The following is a 22978-nucleotide window of genomic DNA, read 5'->3' on the forward strand; positions in this document are numbered from 1 at the left end:
TAAAATTTTATTCTCCATAGCAGCAAATTGGTGTGTTTGATTGGAACAGTAAACTGTGTTGTGAGTGTGTTAGTGTGAGGAGTGGAATGAATGGCATGATATGTATGGTGATATAAAAGGAAATGATATTGTATTGTATTATATTCTGTCTTACATTAACTACAGACAGAGCTGGTACAGAAAATCGAATTGGGCATGGCGTCATCGTTTTCAAGGTCGGGCATGGGGTTTGAGTTCCTGACGAAGAAGCCGTACACTCCCCCATCGTGGGCGTCGCATCTCCACCCTTTACCGTCCCACGTCTTCTCTCTTGCCCATGTTTGTATTTATTCCTAAGACCCTTTCTTTTCTTATTCCTTCATCCATTCATTCGTTCATTCCCCAATTCTTCTATTCAATTCTCTCCATTCCTCTCTCAGCTTCCCACTCCAATTCACAGATGGAACCTTCCAAATCTGCCCGCGAATACGGAGCTCTGGATCAAGGTGTGTATCTGCGCATGCATTATTCTATTCCTTTTTTCTTCATCATTCACTCACTTCAAGGTATTGTTGCGCAGCGAGACGACCTTTCCGGAATGCAGCTAAGTGGAAACAAAGTGAGGAAATTGGAGTTCCTGATGGCGGATGCCGTTGCGCAAGGTGCTGACTCTATCATCACAATCGGAGGCATCCAGAGCAACCATTGTCGCGCCACTGCCGTCGCCGCTAAGTATTTAAACCTTGATTGTTTTCTCATCCTCCGCACTTCCAACCTCCTTGTTGACCGAGATCCGGGACTCACCGGCAATCTTCTCGTTGAGCGCCTTGCTGGAGCTAACGTTCACCTTATATCCAAAGAAGAGTATTCAAAAATTGGAAGCGTGGTCAGTCTACTCCACTGATCTCTCATTCTTTCATTCATTACATTCTGCCTTTTCTTTTAACCATTATCACATTCATTAAGTTATATTCATTAATTATTCGATACAACTTCACTTTCATCAACTTTACCTACTACACATTATTGCTTTCACACTCGCACATGCCATTCTTAACAATAAATGCCAACAAGTATTATTGTACCTATTCGACAGACTAACTCTTCCTTGGAGTCACAATCGTGGAGAAATGTTTCTTGTCGCTGACAATGCTGCATATTAGATTTCGTGTTTGTGCTGTGTAAAAACTCTTGGCCTTTCTTATTGTATAACTTTTAGAAATACTTTTATCCAAAAACATTTCTTTCTCTATTTTCCTCTGATTTTAGAGACCCTATATGTTCGTAATTGGTGTCGGTTGTTGTGTTTTTATCTTACACATTCTTCAAATCTGTTTCAATTTTTGTTGGATTCTTTGTCGTTAAAATATACATGTTCTGGCCTTTGATTGTTTCTTCATTTTGAGTTTTTAGAAATTGGAGTTAGATTCATATGACCTCATTTTGAACGCAACATCTTGCTTACTAGCCTCTGTTTTGAGTTGGCTAAGTTGGTATGTTTTTATTTCACGTATTGCAAATTGATATTTTATCCATTGAACTTTTTTTTAGACACTCACCAATGTCCTAAAAGAAAAGTTGATAAAGGAGGGGAGGAGGCCATATGTTATACCCGTTGGGGGATCAAACTCTTTGGGAACATGGTGAGTGAGACTATATGATTACTTTCATGCTTTCTATGACCAAGGTATAAATTAAGTTGCACATAGTTTCAAACTAATACAAAATTATGTATGTCTCTTGCTTGAGCGTTTGGATATTTCGTTTATGACATGGTTATTCAATTATTTCAGAGATAATCGATTATCTCAACCCAGAAAATGATTTGTAATCGATTATGAAAAGTGATAATTGATTATCACAGTGAGAAAACAATTTTACGAGAATAAGGTGATAATGATGAAGTTGCACTATAGCTTCTTCCACTTACCGTTTAAACTGAATCTTAATCTGGTTTAACCTAGAAATTACATTCCTATGACTTTAACACAATTTTTTATAAGTCTTCAAGGTGGTTTTTGCATCCAAGTATTCTTCACGACTTGTCTTTTTCTTCATAAATCATCATCATCAAAACTTTCTTTTCTTTATGATTTAAAGCTAAATATTCATCTTCATCTTAAATCAACAGGATAATCTTTTACCATGGTCCAAGTACCCTTTTTACCCAAAAGTGGTTGTTTGAATTTTTTTAGCTGAAAATGTAACTGTATTGAAATTGGCGAGGGCATATATAGATGGAACTTTTGAACTACTTTGTTCCCAACTCGTAATCATGGATAACTTTAATATTTATTTGTTTTACATTCTTAGTGTGATTAAATTATTCCTTTCAGGGGGTATATAGAGGCTGTTCGAGAAATTGAGCAACAAGTTCAGAGGGGGGCTGACAATACCAAGTTTGATGATATTGTTGTCGCTTGTGGCAGGTTATGGCTTCTTGATTTCTTTATCTTTTCATTAGTGCTCACCTTCCCCTTGGTTGGATTGTCTTTAGATCTTAGATAACTACTTTTTGTAACAACTTTCTGCCTTCTTCCAATGTCGTAATTAGTAAATTAAGATCTGGTGACAATCACGAGTGCTTTCATTAAGTGCTTTCAACTCATAACTTACAACCAAACTTTTTACTGAACGTGACCTTAATCAGTGTTATGATTGATTTTATAATTGATACACCACCTCAGGAGCATATTATCTATTAAATTATATTTAATTATATTTTCATCCATTTAATATCGTACATTTATTAACTTTCAGTGGAGGCACAATTGCTGGTCTGTCGCTTGGATCATCGTTGAGTTCATTGGAAGCAAATGTATATCTTCCATTAAGAAGACTTGCATAACCCATGTTTTTCTCAGCCTTTTTATATTATTTATGTGCTATCTGCAGGTACACGCGTTCTCTGTTTGTGATGACCCTGATTACTTCCACAACTTTGCTCAAGGTTTGATTGATGGACTAAATGCTGGTGTTAACTCGAGAGATATTGTCCACATTCAAAACGTGAGTGTCTTGGTATTTTTCTGGTTGGTAAGATTTATAAGAATTCGTAGGAGAAAGTAAGTAAAACATGCTACTTTTCTTGGTCTAGCTTTTATGCTCTATGTAAATTGGATAATACCTTATCTAAGGGGAAAAAATATCAGACTAATGGATGATAAACTCCCGCAGAGCAAACATGCGTGACGTCTGTCTGTACAAACACATTCAATTATGATCTGGAAAGATTGATTCTTTTTCTTGGTTTAAATGCTTTATAATTGATAATGAAAATTTAATTGTTCACAGGCCAAGGGTCTTGGCTATGCAATGAATACATCTGAGGAGCTTAATTTTGTAAAAGATGTTGCTGCGGCTACTGGTGTTATTCTTGACCCAGTATACAGGTATTTATTTGTTCCGCAGATTGTACACTGTCAAATTGTTTTGTATATGGGTCTATTTGTACAAACTTTTAGGATGGAAAAATAAGCAAAAATTAAATGATTTTTTCATAAAATTAGCTTTTGTAAGTTAATTTATATAAGTTTTGTCATATAACTTCTCTATATTGTTACTCTTTATTGAAAAAATAATTTTATTTTTCTTCTTGAAGTCCCTCTAAAGAAGTTTGTCATGTAACTTTTCTTAATTTTTACTTTTTAACTTGTGCATGAACTAATTTAAATTTATACAAAAAATTCATTTCATTTTTCTTATTTTTCTCTTCTTAAAGTCCTCGTGAAAAGATTTTGTTCAAAGAGACTCTCAATACGAAATTACTTTGTACATTTATGTGAATTCATGTTCACATTATTTGTCTTCTAATTTGAAAATAACATTTGGTCTCCTTATTTCCAAAATCTGTAATGTTAGATTAATCCTCAATTTTGTCTACACTTATTTATTTAGTTATTTTATCTCAGTTTAATTAACTAAATATTTTTTTTAATGATACCTCTTTGAATATGTTAGGTCTAGAGTTTAAGGAAACAAAATAATTGAAATGAAACATATGAAAGTTGAAAGTTGGACCAAAACTACGGATTTTGTAAAATAGGAAGATCAAATTTTTTTATTTTAAAATAGAGGATCAAAATTTCAGACTAACCAAAATAGGGGAACAAATATGTACTTAAACCAAAAAGTTATTACTAAAAAGTGGTGCTATTATTTGACTGGCATCATAGACTCATGTAGTTTACATTTATGATCAGGTAATGGCCAATCGTTAATATTCAAGAGACAAAATAAGTCCTATATAAAAATGTTTGTGAATTTATAGAAACTTGAATCTATAATACTAAAACTCACGGGCCTTGCTTGTTATCAAATGTGTAGTCTACCTTTCATTAATCCTTGTATGACTACCTTTCATTAATCCTTGTATGACCTATATGAGAAAGTATTCAATGTTCTTTTGCATTTTTCAGGGTATTAAATTTTTTTCCTTTCGTTGAGTACTCATTCTTAATTCCTTTACATGTACCTCAAGGGAATTCCTCTGCATATTCCAAACTTGAAAGGAAAAAGAAAATCTTGTTATGAAATTTTTCTTAAGTGAATGTTATTTATTGAATATTGCTAAGTTTAGTTAATTTCATATTCTGTTGCCCTCTCAGCGGTAAGGCTGCTTATGCAATGGTGAAAGATATGATTGAAAATCCAAAGAAGTGGGAAGGGAGAAAGATCCTCTTCATACATACGGGTGGCCTCCTAGGATTGTATGACAAGGTTGATCAGTTGGCTTCTGGTGTGGGGAATTGGCAGCGAATGGATGTTAATGAATCTGTTCCTAGGCAGGACGGCATCGGAAAGATGTTCTAGAAAAGGGAAACCAAAACCATTTATATTTTTTAGTGTCTTTCCCCTAGTAAGTTATATACTTGTTGTTAATAGTCATGCACACAATTTATCCTGCTTGAATTTACCATATGATAACAAACTTCTGCAAACAGAAGTGGCAACAAATCAAGCTTGTTATTTATGATTAATTCTTGTTTTACATTAGAAAGTAATTAGAATACATGTTCTCAATTTGAAAATACAAAGAAATTGGAAATTTGTCCATCCATGTATTAAATGTATAAAGTTTTCTAGAATGAAAACTAATTTGATATGTAGAGTAATTAAATGCATATAATCCTAGACTTTGCTGGGCATATGGCAATGAATGGCATCTCAGACCATGTGTTGATACTTATGCCTGAGATATTGTTTAAATAGAGATGATGATATTATTTATTAAATCATTTAAATAATTGTAAGAAGATGTTGTGTGCATGTTAAGTTATATTTAAATATTTTATAATAAGTGGGATAGGATGAAATAGGTTTAATAGTTTTTGTTCCTCTGATTTATCTTTTAACTCTGCTTACTATTTAAAGTTTTTTAATTTAGTTTTTTTAAAAGCAAATTGATATAATTTCTCCTTTAATGACACGAAGGTATGGAAAAACATTCCATTATTTAAAGTATGTTTATATATTTTACCCTAAAACTACCTGATATACAATTGTTGCAATTAAGTCACACCACGAAATGAAGCAGCTAGTAGCTGACCATCTAGTGACTCCCAATGTAAGACCAAGTTGGAATAATAACAATTAACTCATTTTATTCATAAAGTTGAACCTTTTTCAAATGATAATTATTTAGAATTTAATATTTTTACTTGTTTTTTATAATTGTTTACAAGTTCTATTTATCCTTACAGTATGTAATTCTGAATATTTGTCTAAAAAAAACCATTGTTTTCTTTATGAACCTATGAAAAATGAAAGCAAAAATATTGTCGATCCAAATGCCTTAACAAATATTCTCGATCCAACACTGTTGGTAAAACCGAACAAAATGTTCCTTAACAGTATCAAGATACAAATTGAGTTTGGGGTTCCATGCAAAGAAAGCACGTGGTATTAAATGATTCACATTGTCAACAGCTTTTCTTTAATCTTTGACCGGTGCTCCCTCCCAAGTGTGGTGTCGCACGCCATACAAAATTGGATTTAGGATACATTTAATATATCACAAAAATATTACTACATATCCTAAAAGAATTATCACATACCATGTACAAGAAGATTCTAAGATTTCCTTGTCCGGCAGAACAAAGAAAGTATAAACCTAACTAACATAACACCATACGTGCACAATTACATCGTTTGATTGTCACTGGAACACAATTTGGTTAGGAGAAGAAGAGACAGACATTTCCGACAACCAAAACCCTTCCAAAGCAGTATGCATGAATGTGGAAGGGCACAACTCCATTTCCTCTTTAAAATAGACAATGAAAAGCAGAAAGGAAGGATGTATCAGTGGGTCCTCCACTCTGAAACAACTTTGGGTATGTGAGATTAGGACCATAAAGAACCCTCCAAATATTTCAAGATGATATGGGTTCATAAGGGTACGATAACCATGGATGCTTCAGGGCTTCAGATGCAGAGGGTCGCTTCTTAGGGTTGACTTCAAGCAAGTGAGCCACAAAGTCAATGAAGCCTTGGTCTCCCATTGGCAATCTATGCCTCAAGGATGTCTTTTTTGGAATCAAATATTCTAACCTGTTGGTTTCCTGTAGATTAATAAAGAATACATTTAGCGACAAGCATTCAACTAAAAAAGGCAGAGGCAACTGCAACTTTAATATAACACGGTAAGAAGTAAAATGTCAAGCAGCTAACATCTATGACAAAAAACTAATAAGCCACTTTTGCTAATCTCTTCCAAGCTATAGATAAATGAAAATTTTACTGCATTGCCCTTGAGGTTTCAAGCAGGTTCTGATAATCGCTTACGAAAAAAAATAGGTGCTAATAATAAAATAAAACTTCCAGTCAAGGCCAGACACTAAACATCTAATTTAACTTACATAGTAAGCCTGGCTCCTAGGGACTGGCTAATCAACACCAATATTCCAGATTGATGGCTATTCCATTTGGTATAGATAGAAATAAGATTATTACCTGATTTCTTTCATAAAGCATATGATTTTTGGTGAAGTACTTATAGGTGTCCCGTCCTTTTGCAAGCATACCTTGATCAATTGGACCAATGATCCCAATCACCCGCGCAAGTAATGTTGCAGGGGAATCATTTTGCAAGAGGACCTACAAAAAGCTTAGTTTAGTGTAACTGAAGAAGAATAGAAAATTAAACTCATGTAACAAAGGAAAGAAAGCACTACTCATAATACAGAGAAATTCTACAATTGCTTTCAACCAAAAACTATTAACAATCCCACAATCGCAAAGTAAACAAATGTATTCGATAATATATATTATACTCTAATAACTATCATTGGGTCCATGAATGGTGAAGAAACAGGAATTCCCATTTTAACGTAAATAATCCGAAAACCAAAGCAGAACAACTAACCTCAATAACATAAGATCATTGCTCAAATAAAACAAACATGACACAAAGCAATGCTACCTTTATGCAAGGAAGGAATTTAACATCTCTTCATTATGAGGACAATACGAGTCTATTTAATTATGAAACTTTGGTATCTAGAAAGATACCATCATCAACAAAAAACAAATAGTTTTCTCTTAAAATGAATTTAAGTGAAGTTAACTACTTTTTGACCTGATGTGAGAACTTTTATGGCTCTTGAGAAATTTTGTACTAAAAACGCAATTGTTTATCAAAAACTGACTTTTTGAACTACATTAACCATCTTTGGTCCTTACATTGCCAGTACAAAGTTCTGCCAAGATGCAGCCAAGAGACCAGATATCAATCTTCTTATCATATGGAAGTCCCAAAATAACCTCAGGAGCACGATAGGACCTTGACTGAACATAAGAGCAAAGGTGATCCGTCTCAAAACAACTACTTCCAAGATCAATGACCTTCACCTCACATCTACTATAGCTCTTAACCAAAATATTCTCCGGTTTCAAGTCACAGTGTATTAGTCCAAGGCTATGCAAAAACTGAAGTGCTTCCAAACACTGAATGGTAATTGACTGCATAAATAAATTCAGAAGAGTTAGCACTGAGAATAGATAAAATGAACACCAAACATCAAGTAAATGGCACACCACAAACCTGCAATCTTGGCATTGTAAAGTACACTTCACCACCTGATTCTCTATTAAATTTATGAAACTCGTACAAGTTTGCTTTAAGTAGTTCACATACTATTAACAAATGTTCCTGTCATATCATAGAAAGAGTTAAGAGCAGTAAAGTCAGTTGACAAACATGGCATACAATACAACTATCAATGAATAATTCTATTCATAAATTAACAAAATTAAATATACACGATAGACTACATAGTTAGATGACCACAGTTTAACAGAAACTTCTAAGTTCCCCATCACTTCTCTTGTTGGTGGCAAAAGCTCCCATAGTAAGAATATTTAGTACTTAAGGAAGTAGAATATTTGACAAACCTTGGTACCAGTCGTAAATGTTTATCCCATATCCAAGAATAAATTGCAAATTTCTTAAATAGGAAACACTAACTCTTTACACAGCAGTTTTATAGTTGAAATTAATAGAACTAAATGATATTTTAGAAGATTTATTGAAAACAATAACAAATACCAGCAGTGTTCAGCATCACCTAAATATACTAGTTGACAGCACTATAAATAAAAGTCCAAATAATGGACGATGTGGAAATTATGAAAATGGAAGAAAAAATAACGTAAGATATAGGAAAAATATATGAGCCTAAATGACAATTGATTGTATTGAAAGCAAATAGTAGTGAAGATCAATGGCAAATCGACTTACTCGATAATAGAAATAATCATATAATCGAAGAATGTGATACTTGTCTCCAGGATCATGCTTATTGACATACTTGAGAAGCTTGATCTCATCAAGACTTTGGTCAAAGAAGTCCTTGTTGTTCTTTATAATTTTAACACAAACATCCATGCCTGTATGTAGGTCATGAGCTTGTATGGCTTTGCTAAATGCAGCAGATCCCAGATACTCCGTAACATGATACCTTCCAGCTATTACAGAATTTAAAACAACATGGAAATTCTTGTCCTCCTCAAAACCAGTTCTGAGCAACAAAACTTAGTTTAAGAAAGACTCTCAAGGCTAAAAGGCAGAACAAAAAACAATCAAGAAATCATACTACATAACAAAAAATCACCGCAAGCTATCAAGCTCATTAAGATCCTTTTAAATGAGGAAAAAATGAAATACTTAAAAGTTCCGCTGTCATTAGCTCACATATAGCTATCATAAGGAAAAAGAAACCACTGTTTAACAATATCTTTGAAAGAGGTTTCTTCATATATTTACCCAAGACCTCATTTTTTGAAATATAAGAATAAAAATAAAGAATTAAAGCAGCTTTAGGAATTCACAACGATCACCAACTAATCTACAGAATAGTATTACTCTGAATTTTTCACAGTATTCAACTTTTTTTTACACAGTACTCTAGTCAAAATAATTCCTCTAGCTCTAACCTTAGACCAGCCAAGATTGATCATATGATCACAAGACCTAAAATGGGATTATGTATGCAACCAAGAATTTACCCCACACTCTTCTCACTTTGCGCCCCCTACACTACTTTATTTCAAACCTCCCAATTACAATTTTCTCAAGGTCTTTTGGGTATGCTCACTTTCTTTCTTTTGCTAGACTTTATAATTCTCTGAAGTTTAAGCTTAGACCTGTCAATATTCATCCTATGATCACAAGACCTAAAATGGGATTATGCAGCCAATAATTTACCCAACACTTCTTCCTAATGCTGAGACTCAAATTTTCAAACAAGAACTCCAAATGTTTTGCTGCTATGACTAATCAATTTACAGCTTTAAAAAAAATTATACTTGAACTTGTGTTTCGTCTGTTAACTGAGGCAAATATAGTAAGCATGTTTATTGGACCAGGAGATACCACGATAAGCGAAAATAGCTAAGATTAACACATAAGCACAAACAAATACCAAGTATTAAAAGCATGCCTGTTTTTCCTGTGCACAATCTTTAGATTGAAAGTTTCAAATTCCTCCTCCTGTGCCTTTAGCTGCCTTACTTGCTCTTGCACAGCAGCTACCTCTTCATCCTCTGCTCCTAGCTCATCTTCCCTAGTAATTCCAGTGTTTTCATCCTCCTCCACCTTCACACGCTCTCTTTCAGAATATCCATAATTTGAAATTGTTGTTGGAGAAGAGTTTGCGGATCTTACATTGTTAGCATTATTATCACCCCTAGAACTTCTAGCAGGTGATGAATCACTACTCTTTCGCCTCCACGAAGCAAGCATGTCATCAGTTTCCACAAATGCACTAAGGCAGTCATCAATTTCATCTGCATTGTCGTTATTTGACCACAGGGACTTATCGGTGGAAGCCTGAATTATCTCACCATCCTTCAAAGATAGGGGAAAAGAGAAGTTCCCATCACCATGAGTTTTTATCTGGAACTGTGCATCTCTGTCACATCCTATGACATATTTATTTGACTCACTCTGGTCATTGTTCTTACTTATATTTGATTTGTTAGTAGATTTCTTGTCCAAATCACGATGGGAGTGCCTGCCACCAAACCCGACATCGTGGAAATATTCTAAATCTCCTTCACTACTACCACCAACCAAACTTTCACGCACTTTATTACTAATATCTGCAGCATCACTATTGATCCCTACCCCAATTGACCTAACCGAACCATGTTGATCATCATCCATTTTGATTTTCTCTAGCCGTGATCTTACATTATCATTCAACACCCTCCCATCTCCTAGCATGATGAGTTCATTAGTCTGAGGGACAAAGCCCCGCCAGACGGGTTCTGCACACATAAGGTTCAATTCTTCTTCATCCATCAATTGTCCATCATATTGAGCCATTAAATCATTATCATTGGTCCTTCCATACTCAGTAACTGTCAGACCAATAGAATCATCAGTAGCTGTGACTGGCTCAACATTATTTGCCTGAAGATATCGCTCCCCAGAAAAGTAAGAATCTTCCTCAGCAAAAGATTGATCATCATCCTCATCTTTGGCCAGACCTCTTTCCTGATGATCCGGAACACTTTCATGCCCAGCCCCTTTTTCATTGTCACTAGGGTAATCAATTTCATGTGCCAAAAACCAGGTCTCATCGTCAATAGGTTGCCTCATGTACCCAACGTCCTCATCATCATCATATTCGTCGGAGTCCCAATATTCATTCGGATAGTCAATAGATTCACTCAACCCATCGCCAACTGTAGCAAATCCCGATACAAGATCAGATGTGTCCTCCGCTATCCCTTGACTTACAGATAACCAACTGCCCCCTGTAGCCCTCCTCACACCTAAAGCATATATCAACAGGTCAAACACAGCCTTCAGAACATCTGAACAAGTATATCGAGCAAATAATAAGTACATGCAATCAGATATAAACAAGTTGTAGCTAGGTGTACCCAGAAAATTGAGAAGATTTACAACCAATTATTGATTCTAGATAAAGTATTCAATCCATAGTACTATGATTATGGCACCATTATGTTATTCATTTCCTTTCACGGCAGAGGTATTAACATTGTTTTCTAATTAAGCTCGATTTTTCTTCCATAATTTTTCTTCCCTTAACAGAAAATAGAAAGAGGAAAAGAACAAAGTGTGAATCACTTTGCTTACTTTATGCATTGCTATAGGAAAGCTATGAGAAAATAAAAAAGATGTCTATAGAAACCAAAAAGAAAGTGAAATCCTGCATCAACTACAGCAGAATGATTTGTTTTTTTATTTCAATTCATACCTTATTTTTCCTGCAATTACCACACTGTAAATATCCAAACATTTGTTGTTAATTTTCAAACTTTTTGCAAACCTTCTTACAGGAAACTTCAACTCCATAGATATTTTTATTCAACAAACACAAAAAGTGGAAAGCACAGCCATGACAAAGATTAGACTCTAATACAGTCCTCTGCAGTGGTTCAAGTGGCAATTTAGAACGAACTATGTTGTCAAAACTAGAAACATACAACCAAGAAAAAAAGAAGCAAAATACATGAAAATCCATTGTAGTGGTATGGAACAGAATGAGACACAACTGGACACACTCCTAAGAAGACTTTCAATATAAGGAATCCATGAGTATTGCCCATAATCCAGTCCAACATAATAGGACCAAACATATTGGAATTGGCAGGCATTTCATCAAAGACACTCTTAACAAAGGCCTAGTGGTTACAACAGATGTTCCTACAAGATTTCAGATGACAGACATTTTCATCAAAGGGCTTCCTCATGTTGAATTATACGATCTTGTAAGCAAGTTGGGAATGATTGATATTCATTTACCAACTTGAAGAGAAGTGTTGTAAATAGTAGATTATTAGGATAAAAATATTCTCAATATCTTTATAGTAATTGGGAAAAAGTACATGTAGAATCTTCCTATTCATTTTAGCATTTTTTTTATTTACTTATTTTAAAGGTATTTTATTATTACAAATAGAAATGATGTGAATTTAATTTGTGTGATTGTTAAAAAAAAAAAAAAAAGACTAATTCTTTATTTGCTTTTAAGTTATGACTTTAAATATTGTGATAGATAGATTATTTTTACTATATTTCACATTTCAGATATTCAAATGCTCTATTTTCATTCTGGTTGTTTCTCCTTCTCTGTCCACTATATATTTTGTTTCTTTGCTCTGTTTTTAGTCTTCTAAACTAGAGACTTCCCACATAATAATGACTCGTGATTTTGTTTCATGAGACTAGCCAGTCATTTTCTAGTTTTAAATTATTCAAACTACACGTCATTTATATGATATATTTCAGGCTATATTTTAATGGGTTCTTAATCAAAAATTCGGTATAATTTATGTTTCATGCTTCAAAAATTAGTTTTAGCATTTCAAAATTTAAATCGCAATTTGATATTATCAGCAAGACCCAATATAAATAGGGTGGGTATATGCATATGGGATAAGAAGTATTCATGGGGGAAGACTATACTAACTACTTACTAGGAAGTAAAGAACATTACACAAAAAATATATTTATTATATGTACTTCATGGAATACTATTCTGAATTCAGTAGAAACACACAAAAAAATCACTAGCTAACCCCTTAAGTGGATTTAGTTGATGACTTTTGACTGACTTTTCAACAACCTATACAACTACTTGGACTCCTAGTTATGGGATTCGATTTCTTTCTAAGCTTAACTAATTTATAGAAAAGTAGATTCTCGACTAGCCAAAATCCTAAAATATATGTTTCCCGTAAACAACAAGCAGTTAAGATTCAACTACAGAAACTTTGAACTGACACTTTACAAATAAAAATCAGGAAAGGTGTCCCATTTACAAAATAAGCTATTAGCATGACCAACCAACAAGTGTAGCTCCTATTAAGTTCAAAAAGGAAACCATCAATTGAAAGGTAAAAAACATCTGCGATCAGATGAAATTTAATCCTTGTATATATAAGCTAACCTGAAGGATTAATATCTTGTCCAATAGGTACATCCAGATACGAACCAATAAGAAAAGTGCTGTCAGTACCCGGGGGTTTTGAAGTTGGCCCATCTCGCTCAAACTTCTCTTCCCAGTTAACAACCAAGGGCTTATCATCTGACTTGAGTTTAACAGGAGGAAGCCTGGGAAATTCTTCCTTCTCATTTTCAGGTGGAAGAGGAAACCTTAAACTGCCAGTCAACTTTTGTTCAGAACTGACAGGTGTCTTGACCAAGTAAATAGACCTCCCTGATTCATCCACCTGCTCTTTTATGGATGTTCTGGTATCACTAATTTCTACCCCTTTTTTCTCCTCCTTTTTGTCAGAATAAGTTGCACCATCGAAGTTTGTAGACACATCCCCTTTCGAGAAGGGGAATACCGTCTTGACACAATTTTTGCAGGAATCTGAAGACGAATTCACATTCTCATCCATTTTTGACCAGGGATTATCTGGAAAGTTCCCTTTAAGAGATGAATTATTGAATTTAAGTTGCCGATCGAGTTCCATAGGTTCTTTGCTTTGCACAAGGTCGTACTTAAGATCCACAGAGGTTTTACTACTACTTCCAGACCACAGAGATTTTTTGTCAACAAGAGCAGCATTTTCCTCCCCAGACTTTGAACTGGTATTGGCAACACTTGGATCCACAGCTTCATTAGTTTGACGTTTCGATTGTTGAGATACTGTGGCCTTCATGCTTAAAGCAGTATTAGCCCTGCTACCAGCATCGTTTTGGTAAGGCTCCACAGGGGCTTTGCCAGGGTTGAACTTCCAAGTGTGTAAATCAAGCATGCCATCCTCTGAAGTCTTGGAGAAAATGAAGTTCTTATCACCAGTTCCAACCGCTTCATCCGATTTACTCCGTTCCACCAAAGTGGGAGCAGCAGTTTTCCATTTTCTTTCGGCGGCATTTCGACCATTCCCACACTCGATTTCCGTGACGATCAGTTCTTTAGAAACTTCAAGAGTGTCCACCGCTTGAAACTCAAGCACAGGCTTCCCCTTATTACTTTGAGGCACATCACGTGAGGCTTTTTCTTCCAATGTGAGCTTCTGAAGGAAGCCATTCAAGTCAGGGCGATTATTGATCTCACTGCGCAGAGCTGCCTCGGCTCTCGTGAATCGGTTCCTCCGAAGAAACTCCAAAATCACATCAACTGAGCTTGTGTTAGAGTCCGCCATAGTGAAGTCAAGTCCCTACGACCACTAAAGAAAGAAATAATAACAGAGTTGAGATGGGAAAGGGCAAAAAGAACACGCCGCATTTCAGATAAAGAGCACAGGTTTCTGTACAAAAGAGGTGATATTGAAAATGAGGAACTGTAGGTGAAGGGTGAAGCTTACCCGGTCTCAGGCAGAAGGAAGTGGCGCCATTGCCACTGGTAATGATGCAAGTAAAGTAGTAAGTAGCTGGAGAAATTAATGGTTGGAAAACCTAACCCAACCAGGTTCGAAAATCCAATCGCGATCGACGGGAGTGGAAGCAGAGCACTTAAGCCCAATAAATGTGAATAAAATTGGAATGCAGGAGGGACACCCAATGAATCAGGATCTGATTCTGAAGGAAGGGTTTTACCTTTCTTCTGGATTTCGAAGCAAGAAGTTAGAACAGTGATAATAGAATGACAGAAAAGAAGAAGAAGAAGAAGAAGAAAGAAGATAACAACCTTGCGTGCAAGAGAATACTAATAAGAAGAGAGGGAGATAAAGAAGGTAGTTGGGTTTAGCAGTGGGGTTGGTTTGGGTTCTCTTCCCTTCCACTTTCTGTACTTCCTGCTGCTCGCACACGGGCTCCGCTGCTGCTACGCTGCGCTGTGCTGCGCTGTTGATTTTCTTCTCCCTAATCTTTTGCTTTTCTTAATTAATATTACATCACCTCGCCTTAATCTTTCTTTCCCCTTCTCTAACCACATAATCTTTGAAGAACAAAAAATTATCTTCTTCTTTTTAACTAATTAAAAACTAATCATTCTTTTAATTAATTTTAAATTATACTTTAATTCCATTTTACATCGTATCTCAACTATTATAACATACACTCCTACCTACATTCTCAATAAATTCTCTCAACCCAATAGCCTAACTTATATTTCAAAATACACACTAATATCATGTCAAGAACATTTTCTTTTTTACCTTAATCCATAAGAAATATGTTAAGCATTAAATTCAAAACCCTTAGACAATCAGCTTCTCATAAAAACTAGCATATGATTAATAATGCTTTTAATTAAAAAAAAAAATTAACTCGTTTATGTTGAAATTAATTTATAAAAAAATCCATTGAATTATGTTTACAAATTAATTTATAAAAAAATCCATTGAATTAACTCGTGTCTTTTTTTTTTTTCAATTTCCTCTTACGCTGTACTACTGTTCCACATCACACATTACTCTCGTCATAACATTTTTTTCTCACTTAACTGGTCAACTCAGTCAGACGTTATCTTATTTAATGGAGTTAACGAAAATGGATTACATTAATGCAAATTAACTAATTTGGATACTAAGTAGATGCAAAGTTAAAAACGGGTACCATTTAGACACATTGAGATGAAGGTGGATACGTTACGATTTGTTTTATTTCTTTTTATTTTTAATACTGGTAGAAAAGTTTATCCCTAAAAATATTCTTAATCATTAAGTTTTTAAGAGAAAAAAAACAAATCTGGAAAAGTAAGTTTTTTCGGACAGAACTTTATGGTTATGCATCTAACTACTTAATGTTGCAATCATCTTAACAACACATCAAAATTATCGACCTTCTTTCTTGATGTGTGTCTTAACAAAGGCTAACTAATTGTAAAGAATACTTTATATTTTTGTGTACTAAAAAAAATTGTTAAGAAATATACTTAACCTTCTTAAGACACCTCTAATATAATTATTCAGATTAGTACAACTGATTAGGCAAGTTGACTTTTTAAACTAAAACAATGTTAACAAAGTACTAAATTTATTTTTATTATTGGTGATTGTAAAAAAAATTGTTATCGTTATTTACAGATAAATAACATGTATAATATTTAATATGAATAAATAAGAATATATATATATATATAACTATATATAACGTGTCATATAAGTTATAAAATATCTTATATAAAGAATCCTCATTTTATTTTCTTTTATACTAAGAAATATCGAGAGGACAAGATTTATTGATTGAGGAAATTAAATTTTGAAACAAATTGAAAGTTTGTTTGATGTCGTTTTTCAAACGGATGGTGAGCATTTATGTCAATAGATTTTCGCGGTAAATTTTGAAGTAATCGGATAAAGTTCCAAATTTAATTTATTTATTTCGCAATTATGATATTCATTGCACCAGTAAATAATAAGAATATTTTCACAGTTTGGTTATGCTAAAAAATATCAGAAGAAAAGAAAGGGATGAACAGGAATAAATAAAGTTACTAGTTCCAGAACATCATTGTTTATAGAACTTACATAATGGAAGTTTAAAATTTAAATTTAACGACACCAAAAATCCATTATTTTTCTTTTTCAAAAATAGTAACACGTTCTCCTCTTCCCTATTTCAACAAATTGATCCTTACAAACAATTTGTTTCATAATAATTGATAACAACACCCATTAATAGATTGATGAATAGCATTATTACATCACACTAAATACAAAAAACTTCTGAATTAAACATATGATTGCATAGAACTCTCTCTCATAACCAAACTCATATGTAATGCATATATTATTAAAAAAAAAATAGATCCAATGCTCAAATAGCTCATGACAAAGTATAAATTTATGAAATCGTATGGCGTGACACGACTTTCTTATATTTTTGTAATAGTTAAAAAAACATATCTAAATAATGTAAATACAATAATAAATCGACAACCAACAAGTTAAGAGATATTTTTTATTTATTATTTTTGATATCTCTATAGTTCTGGTCACAAAGACAAAGTGAAAAAGAAGATATTCTTCTTAACTTTTTATAGGTAGATCTCAATAAAAGACTTATATGATATATTAATTACTTAATAATTAAATAATTTCCTAAGAATTTTGTTTTTTTATCTTAATATTAAAGATTTTGAGTCAAAATGTATTGGTTGACATCTAATAATAACTTGAGATCACTTAGCTATATTAATATGGAATTGAAAATAGAATTTGAAATCAAAATCATCCATGACAAGATAAATGACACAAATTTAATCTTGATTATGATTTATTGATCCACTTCAAATAATTTTCAACAAAGTAAACATCAATTTCACATAGTTATGTTTATACTCTTAATTGACATATAATGCTCCTATTTAAATGTAAAAACACATTATTTGTATCATCTTATGTTTTCGTAGATTTGTAAGTGGTAAAGTAATGGACTTCACAATACTTGTTGAACTAATGAGTATTTTCTTTTAATCTTCTTTGGTAGTACTCCATGAAATGTGACAAAGAGTGTTTTATTTGGAGATTCCAATATGATGCAACTACATTACACCATTAAAGATGAGAACAAATACTTTAGTTTGAATTGTTTGAATTTTAGGGTATCTTACTCCAACATATGCTAATTATGTAGTGATAATGTTTGGGAAGATTCAACGATGATTATTATTTATGAAGGGTATGGTCACTAAAAATGAAAATTATCAGCAGGAATAGGAATGAGGAAAATATAGCAATTTGGGGGAAGGAATTGTGCCCTAATACTTCTATGTGAATGGTTGAGGGAAGCGCAGGCTAAACAAATTGATTGGTTTAATCGAATCGAATAATGGCAACTGTGTCCATGGGAATGGAAATGGGAATGGGAATGAGGACACTCTCTTACCCACTTCCACTGTTTTCATCTGCGCCAATTCTGAATCCCTTCCCTTCTCCTCGCAGAACCTTTTCCGTTCTTCAAGCTGCAAGTGCAAATGCGAATGCAAATGCAGATGCAGATGGAAATTCCCCCTATCCCCGTGCCCATGACTTCGATCCAGAGCTGCGATCGGTGCTTGAGCTTGCCACCGATACCGAGTTGTCAGAGATTGAAAATATCCTTTTCGGTCCAAGGTCACACAGTACTCACTACTTTCATGCAGTTCAATTCAGTTAATCTTTCAAGCTCTCTCACAATCCCTTTCCAATCTCACAGTTACTTCAGTCCTTTGCTCAAATCAATCCCATTTTCAAACACAACCCAGCTCCAGCGTTCCATGATTGGAGTCGACCTGAGCACGCGTCTTCAATTTATAGAAGCTCTCGAGTCCCGATTCTTCTTCCTCGCTGCCGATGCTCGCTCTACATTGAGGTTCTTTTTCATCTTCTACTCTCTCACCCTGAACATAAATCTAACTAGCTCTTTCCTCTTCCAGGGGTTGGAGGCCATCCTATAGAAATGTTTTGCTTCACATAAGGACGAAATTTGATATTCCTTGCTCAACCCGATTGTCAACACACGACCTTGAACTAGAAATTTTCCTCCACCTTTTGCACTGCAACTCTACGTAAGTCAACTTACCTCCTCTCTTCCTGGTTTCTCTCACATCACCTCTAAAGCTTTAATAGTCTTGTAGTGAAGAAACTGGAAACTACCCCGCCTTCTTCGACGAAAGTGCTGCATCTGAAGGTCAGGGCACTCTACAGCATGGACTCAGTTCATGGAAACTGCACTCCAAAGTTGGTGCCCAAGATATTAGATCAATTCTTCTGAAGGTTGTTTTATCTGTTGCTCAACTGATTCACTTCGCATGCCATTTCTTTTAATATCGTCTTAAACTTCGAGTGATTGGTCTTTTCCATTTTTGTTCCTCTTCTTTTAAAGGGAGGTGGTGTTTTCACGCTGTCCAAGATATATCAATTGGTAAGAGGATGATATCTGTGTTTTATTTATTCTCTCTTTAATGTGTTTCCAAAAGAAAGCTTTTTGGGCCTCTCCCTCAAGTCATGACTAGATGCTGACTTGTAGTTAGCGAGGAAATTATCGGGGAAAGTTCTTGTAGAAGCTGCCAACTACCAGGTTAAGAAAGAGTTGGTGAAGAAGGTATAACTGGTGAGATTTCTGGTGCGTTGGTATTTCCAAACGATAACTTCAACATCCATTTGCACTTTATGATTTACAGGGTGGGCAGTTAGCTATGATTAATTTAGAATCCAGAGCAGCCTTGCTTGCAGCAAAACAGGTGCCTGAAAGGAGAGTTTGATATGTTTCTATTGTTGTGCAATTTTTATTTTAATGGTATAAATTTTCAAGTTTATGTCCATATAGGTAGATAGATTAACGTTTTGAAGGTTCAATGTATCGTGTCATAACCAAGAGTTTGGAATGTGAACTTGTCATGCATCAGTTAAATAATTAAATATGAAATGAGTATAAATTTGATTCCCCGTCATCTGTATAACTTTATGCACTGTCAGCTAATGAAATTATGTCGTACCATTGAGGAACCAAAGCATTTTTTGTTGTAACAGTTTGACTGGCTTTCTAATATGCGGGGCACTGATTCACTCTTGTATTAACGTTTGCACTTGGACCAAAATTAAATTTCATATGTATTTCTTCCAGTTTACTTAGACATTTATGGATCAACCTAAGCCTAATATTAGTAGTGATAGTTTAGTTCTATTGCAAAAAAAATTAATATCAAGATACAATAGTGATTTCTTGATAGTTATGTCAGCAGAATTAGTTATTTTCTTTGTTTCATGTCTGTTGTTTTTTTTTTCTTGCTAAACAAACTAATGTTTCTGTTTTTTGTTGATTTTGTAGCATGTTTCTCAACTGATGTTTGATTTATTCCAGGGTTTTCTCGGTGCTGCATCTAGGTACTTGGGCTTTAGAAGCGTGCTCACATTACTTGGACCAGTGTATGTCATGCACCTGTTCTTGTTTTGTGATTTCAGTAATTTCTGTCTGCTTTTTATTTTCATAATAATACCATTTCTTTCCTTTGCTTCTGTTTCATGTTTATAGGAAATACTAAATCATATTTAAACGAGTCCTCTCCTTATTCATAATAAAAAATTGAGATTATAATGAACCTTTCAAGTCTTCACAAAGGGTTTTTCTTTTCATACAAGCTTTCTAGTTCTATTTAGTTGAAGCCCTCCGATCTTATTCCCCCTATCTACAGAACAATGCTAACAATGCACTCTTTAGTACTTACTATCGGGTGATTTTTCACGAGGGACCCAATAGGTAGGGATTGTGACCACATAGTTTAGTGGGTCCTACATAAATTTCACATAATAGAAAGAGTGTCACTTAATGTGTTCCTGGCATTTCGCTTAATCTAACAATTGCCCTCTAATTAACCAATTGTTTGTCTGTTTTGAATGTCCCTAATTCCATTATAATTAACGAAATTAACAATACACTTCTTTGTACTTACTTACTGTTGGATGATTTTCACGAGGGACCCAATAGATAGAGTGATGCCCACTTCATTTAGATGATCCTAAATGAATTTCACATAATAGCAAAGAGTGTGCTACATATTTTGTTCCTAGCATTTCTCTTAATCTAACAATTCCCATCTAATTAACTGCCTACTTGTTCTGACTGTGCTTACTTCCCTTCCCTTCTATTCTAACTATATCACTTCCATGTAATTCAACCTTATTCCCTGGGTTGAATTCTGAAAATGTATAAAATATGCATTCTCCCTTATAGCTTTTTCCACTGCCTTCAGCTGGGAGTTTGACAAACACGGTGATGAAGACGTCAAATGCACCAATCTGCTTCATAATTTTTCAAATGGCAATTTGTTTGTTTGTCCATGGCTTCAGCTTGGCCTATTGGTTTAAATGACCTTAGTTGGTAGATTTGCACTGCCTTGTGTAAAGCCAAATATTGGGACAATGATGGGCATGATCCATTCGATAAGAGCATTGCTCAATGTTTGGATTTCCATTATTACCTTGTTCCATCATCCTCTTTGTTAGGGCTGTTGTCCTGTTCCATATCTTGTCCCAAAGCGCACATGAGGGACTAATCCAGTCCCACAAAAATCGCAGCATGCAAAGTTGATGTTTGTTTCATTGAGTTCTATTGAGTGTTTCGAATCTGACAGTGGTAGGCTGACTTTTGTTGGTACAGAAACATGAGTTGGAGGGGTACTTCTTTCGATGCCTGCTCCTGACGTATAAATATTTACCCATCACGGCCCCTAAGTTGGCACAAAGATATTACCTTTACAACAGTGATTTCTATTTCATTTCATCTAACTCTTTTGACAGTTTTTCCGATGTCATTTAACCAAATGTTAGTTCTGGAAACTGTAAGCCATTGCTCCATCTCACTTTTTCCTCTATTTCCTCCACCGCTAGGTCATCTCTGTTTCTATATCTGTATCTTGTTTGGATTTTCGTTCTTGGTTTTTCCAGTGACCAATTTGTTTCATATTTTGGTTCTGGTTCTTCTAGCAACCAATCCAATGGACAACTTCCACTAAAACTATGCAATTTATTATCCCCAATCTCTGGTCCAAGCAATTTTTACAGGCCAACAAAACAGAAACAAGAAATTGATAGAAAAACAGAAAGCAATTTTATTGAATGAATTAGAATAGGAAAATGAGTTATCCTGTAAGGGGGTTTCCCTTTCTTATGAAGTCATTAATAAACTCTTAGCTATATCTTTTTCTCTACAATGCACCACTAAGACTTGTCAGGGCATTTCTACTGCCTCTTTTCTTTCTGATTTTGGTACGTTACGAGGCACAATTAGCGAGTATTTCTGTACATTTTATTTGGCTTGTGGAACAGGATGTGGGGAACATTTTTGGCTGATGTTGTCATTCAAATGCTTGGAACAGATTATGCTAGAATCTTACGAACAATTTATGCTTTGGCTCAGGCAAGATATATGTCCTATTCTTCTTCCATTTTAAGCTTTGCCCGATTAACTTTATGTTGTGCCTATTTGGTTATTTTATTTAAGAGCACTTGTGATCTTCGATTTATAATTTTTTTAAATTACCGCTAAAAATTAGATTATTGCTGGTTTTTGGTTCAAAAGACGGCATTGACAATCTGGCATAACTATCCATTCCATTTGTAGAGCCGGTGTCTGTCATCTATTGTGTTTTAGTTTTAATTGAAGAAAATGTGCGCCTTTTGAAATTTTCAAAATTTTCTGTAGAAATATATAGGCGATACTGAGTTTATGTGAAAGAATTGTTATTGCTATACTAACTGGCTTTCTTATTTCCACTCTGCTTTTATTCAGATACGAGCCATCCGCACATATCGGTTGCCTTCTGACGTTACTGATGAATAATACTTAAGGACTTTCCTTTCACGTATTTATTTTAGTACTCTTTTTTTTTTAGATCTCAACCTCCACTTTTCAAAAGTTGTAAATAACTGGTATTAGTATTTGTGCATAAATAGTTGAGAGGGACTAATCGATTTTGTTCGGCGTGGTGCTACTTTCTTTTTCTGCTTGAATAAAAACTTTCAAAATAATTTTACAATGGTTATTTCGTACTCTAATCTTTATTTTAATATTATACATTACTTTAAGAAAAAGCTATTAATCTTTGACCATAAAAAAATAAATAAAGAATGAGATATGTTAAAATAA

At 34.3% G+C, this 22978-nt stretch overlaps 3 protein-coding genes across 5 annotated transcripts; 2 read left to right on the top strand and 1 right to left on the bottom strand.

Annotated features, from left to right (window-relative positions):
• Window positions 1–52: 52 nt before the first annotated feature.
• LOC114174889 (bifunctional D-cysteine desulfhydrase/1-aminocyclopropane-1-carboxylate deaminase, mitochondrial) lies at window positions 53–5083 on the top strand. The gene is made up of 9 exons (XM_028059623.1): window positions 53–318; window positions 420–485; window positions 560–865; window positions 1531–1622; window positions 2316–2408; window positions 2740–2797; window positions 2875–2988; window positions 3274–3371; window positions 4587–5083. Exons 1-9 carry the CDS (start codon window positions 196–198, stop codon window positions 4789–4791), a joined length of 1155 nt encoding a protein of 384 aa, XP_027915424.1. The 5' UTR covers window positions 53–195; the 3' UTR covers window positions 4792–5083.
• A 721-nt stretch (window positions 5084–5804) lies between these two features.
• Window positions 5805–15297, bottom strand: LOC114177546. 3 transcript variants are annotated; one of them, XM_028062934.1, is made up of 10 exons: window positions 15096–15296; window positions 14773–15011; window positions 13404–14634; window positions 10145–11259; window positions 9921–10075; window positions 8720–8999; window positions 8024–8131; window positions 7663–7941; window positions 6934–7077; window positions 5805–6542 (listed from the first exon to the last, which is right to left on the bottom strand). In XM_028062934.1, exons 3-10 carry the CDS (start codon window positions 14608–14610, stop codon window positions 6354–6356), a joined length of 3477 nt encoding a protein of 1158 aa, XP_027918735.1. In that variant the 5' UTR covers window positions 14611–14634; window positions 14773–15011; window positions 15096–15296; the 3' UTR covers window positions 5805–6353. The 3 variants fall into 3 exon arrangements, with proteins under 3 accessions (XP_027918735.1, XP_027918734.1, XP_027918733.1); XM_028062933.1 differs by having other exon boundaries at window positions 9921–11259; window positions 13473–14634; window positions 15096–15297; XM_028062932.1 differs by having other exon boundaries at window positions 9921–11259.
• Window positions 15298–17948: 2651 nt separating this feature from the next.
• LOC114174918 lies at window positions 17949–22874 on the top strand. The gene is made up of 10 exons (XM_028059650.1): window positions 17949–18465; window positions 18548–18703; window positions 18768–18899; window positions 18969–19107; window positions 19217–19255; window positions 19361–19435; window positions 19515–19574; window positions 20195–20259; window positions 22159–22249; window positions 22622–22874. The coding sequence occupies exons 1-10, from the start codon at window positions 18182–18184 to the stop codon at window positions 22670–22672; spliced, it is 1092 nt and encodes a 363-aa protein (XP_027915451.1). The 5' UTR covers window positions 17949–18181; the 3' UTR covers window positions 22673–22874.
• The last annotated feature ends 104 nt before the right edge of the window (window positions 22875–22978 follow it).

This window comes from Vigna unguiculata, chromosome 3 (genome assembly GCF_004118075.2).
Source record: "Vigna unguiculata cultivar IT97K-499-35 chromosome 3, ASM411807v1, whole genome shotgun sequence".
Classification (NCBI taxonomy): Eukaryota; Viridiplantae; Streptophyta; class Magnoliopsida; order Fabales; family Fabaceae; genus Vigna; species Vigna unguiculata.

Excerpts from the sequence above, each read along its gene's own strand:
- LOC114174889 (XM_028059623.1), top strand. The coding sequence starts at position 196 with ATGGCGTCATCGTTTTCAAGGTCGGGCATGGGGTTTGAGTTCCTGACG. Across the intron at positions 2,409-2,739 it reads ATTGTTGTCGCTTGTGGCAG|TGGAGGCACAATTGCTGGTC; the intron begins GTTATGGCTTCT and ends ATTAACTTTCAG. Across the intron at positions 2,798-2,874 it reads TGAGTTCATTGGAAGCAAAT|GTACACGCGTTCTCTGTTTG; the intron begins GTATATCTTCCA and ends TGCTATCTGCAG.
- LOC114174918 (XM_028059650.1), top strand. The coding sequence starts at position 18,182 with ATGGCAACTGTGTCCATGGGAATGGAAATGGGAATGGGAATGAGGACA. Across the intron at positions 18,704-18,767 it reads GATGCTCGCTCTACATTGAG|GGGTTGGAGGCCATCCTATA; the intron begins GTTCTTTTTCAT and ends TTCCTCTTCCAG. Across the intron at positions 19,108-19,216 it reads TTAGATCAATTCTTCTGAAG|GGAGGTGGTGTTTTCACGCT; the intron begins GTTGTTTTATCT and ends CTTCTTTTAAAG.
- LOC114177546 (XM_028062932.1), bottom strand. The coding sequence starts at position 14,610 with ATGGCGGACTCTAACACAAGCTCAGTTGATGTGATTTTGGAGTTTCTT. Across the intron at positions 9,000-9,920 it reads ATTGTGCACAGGAAAAACAG|AACTGGTTTTGAGGAGGACA; the intron begins GCATGCTTTTAA and ends TTTGTTGCTCAG. Across the intron at positions 8,132-8,719 it reads ATGATTATTTCTATTATCGA|GAACATTTGTTAATAGTATG; the intron begins GTAAGTCGATTT and ends ATGATATGACAG.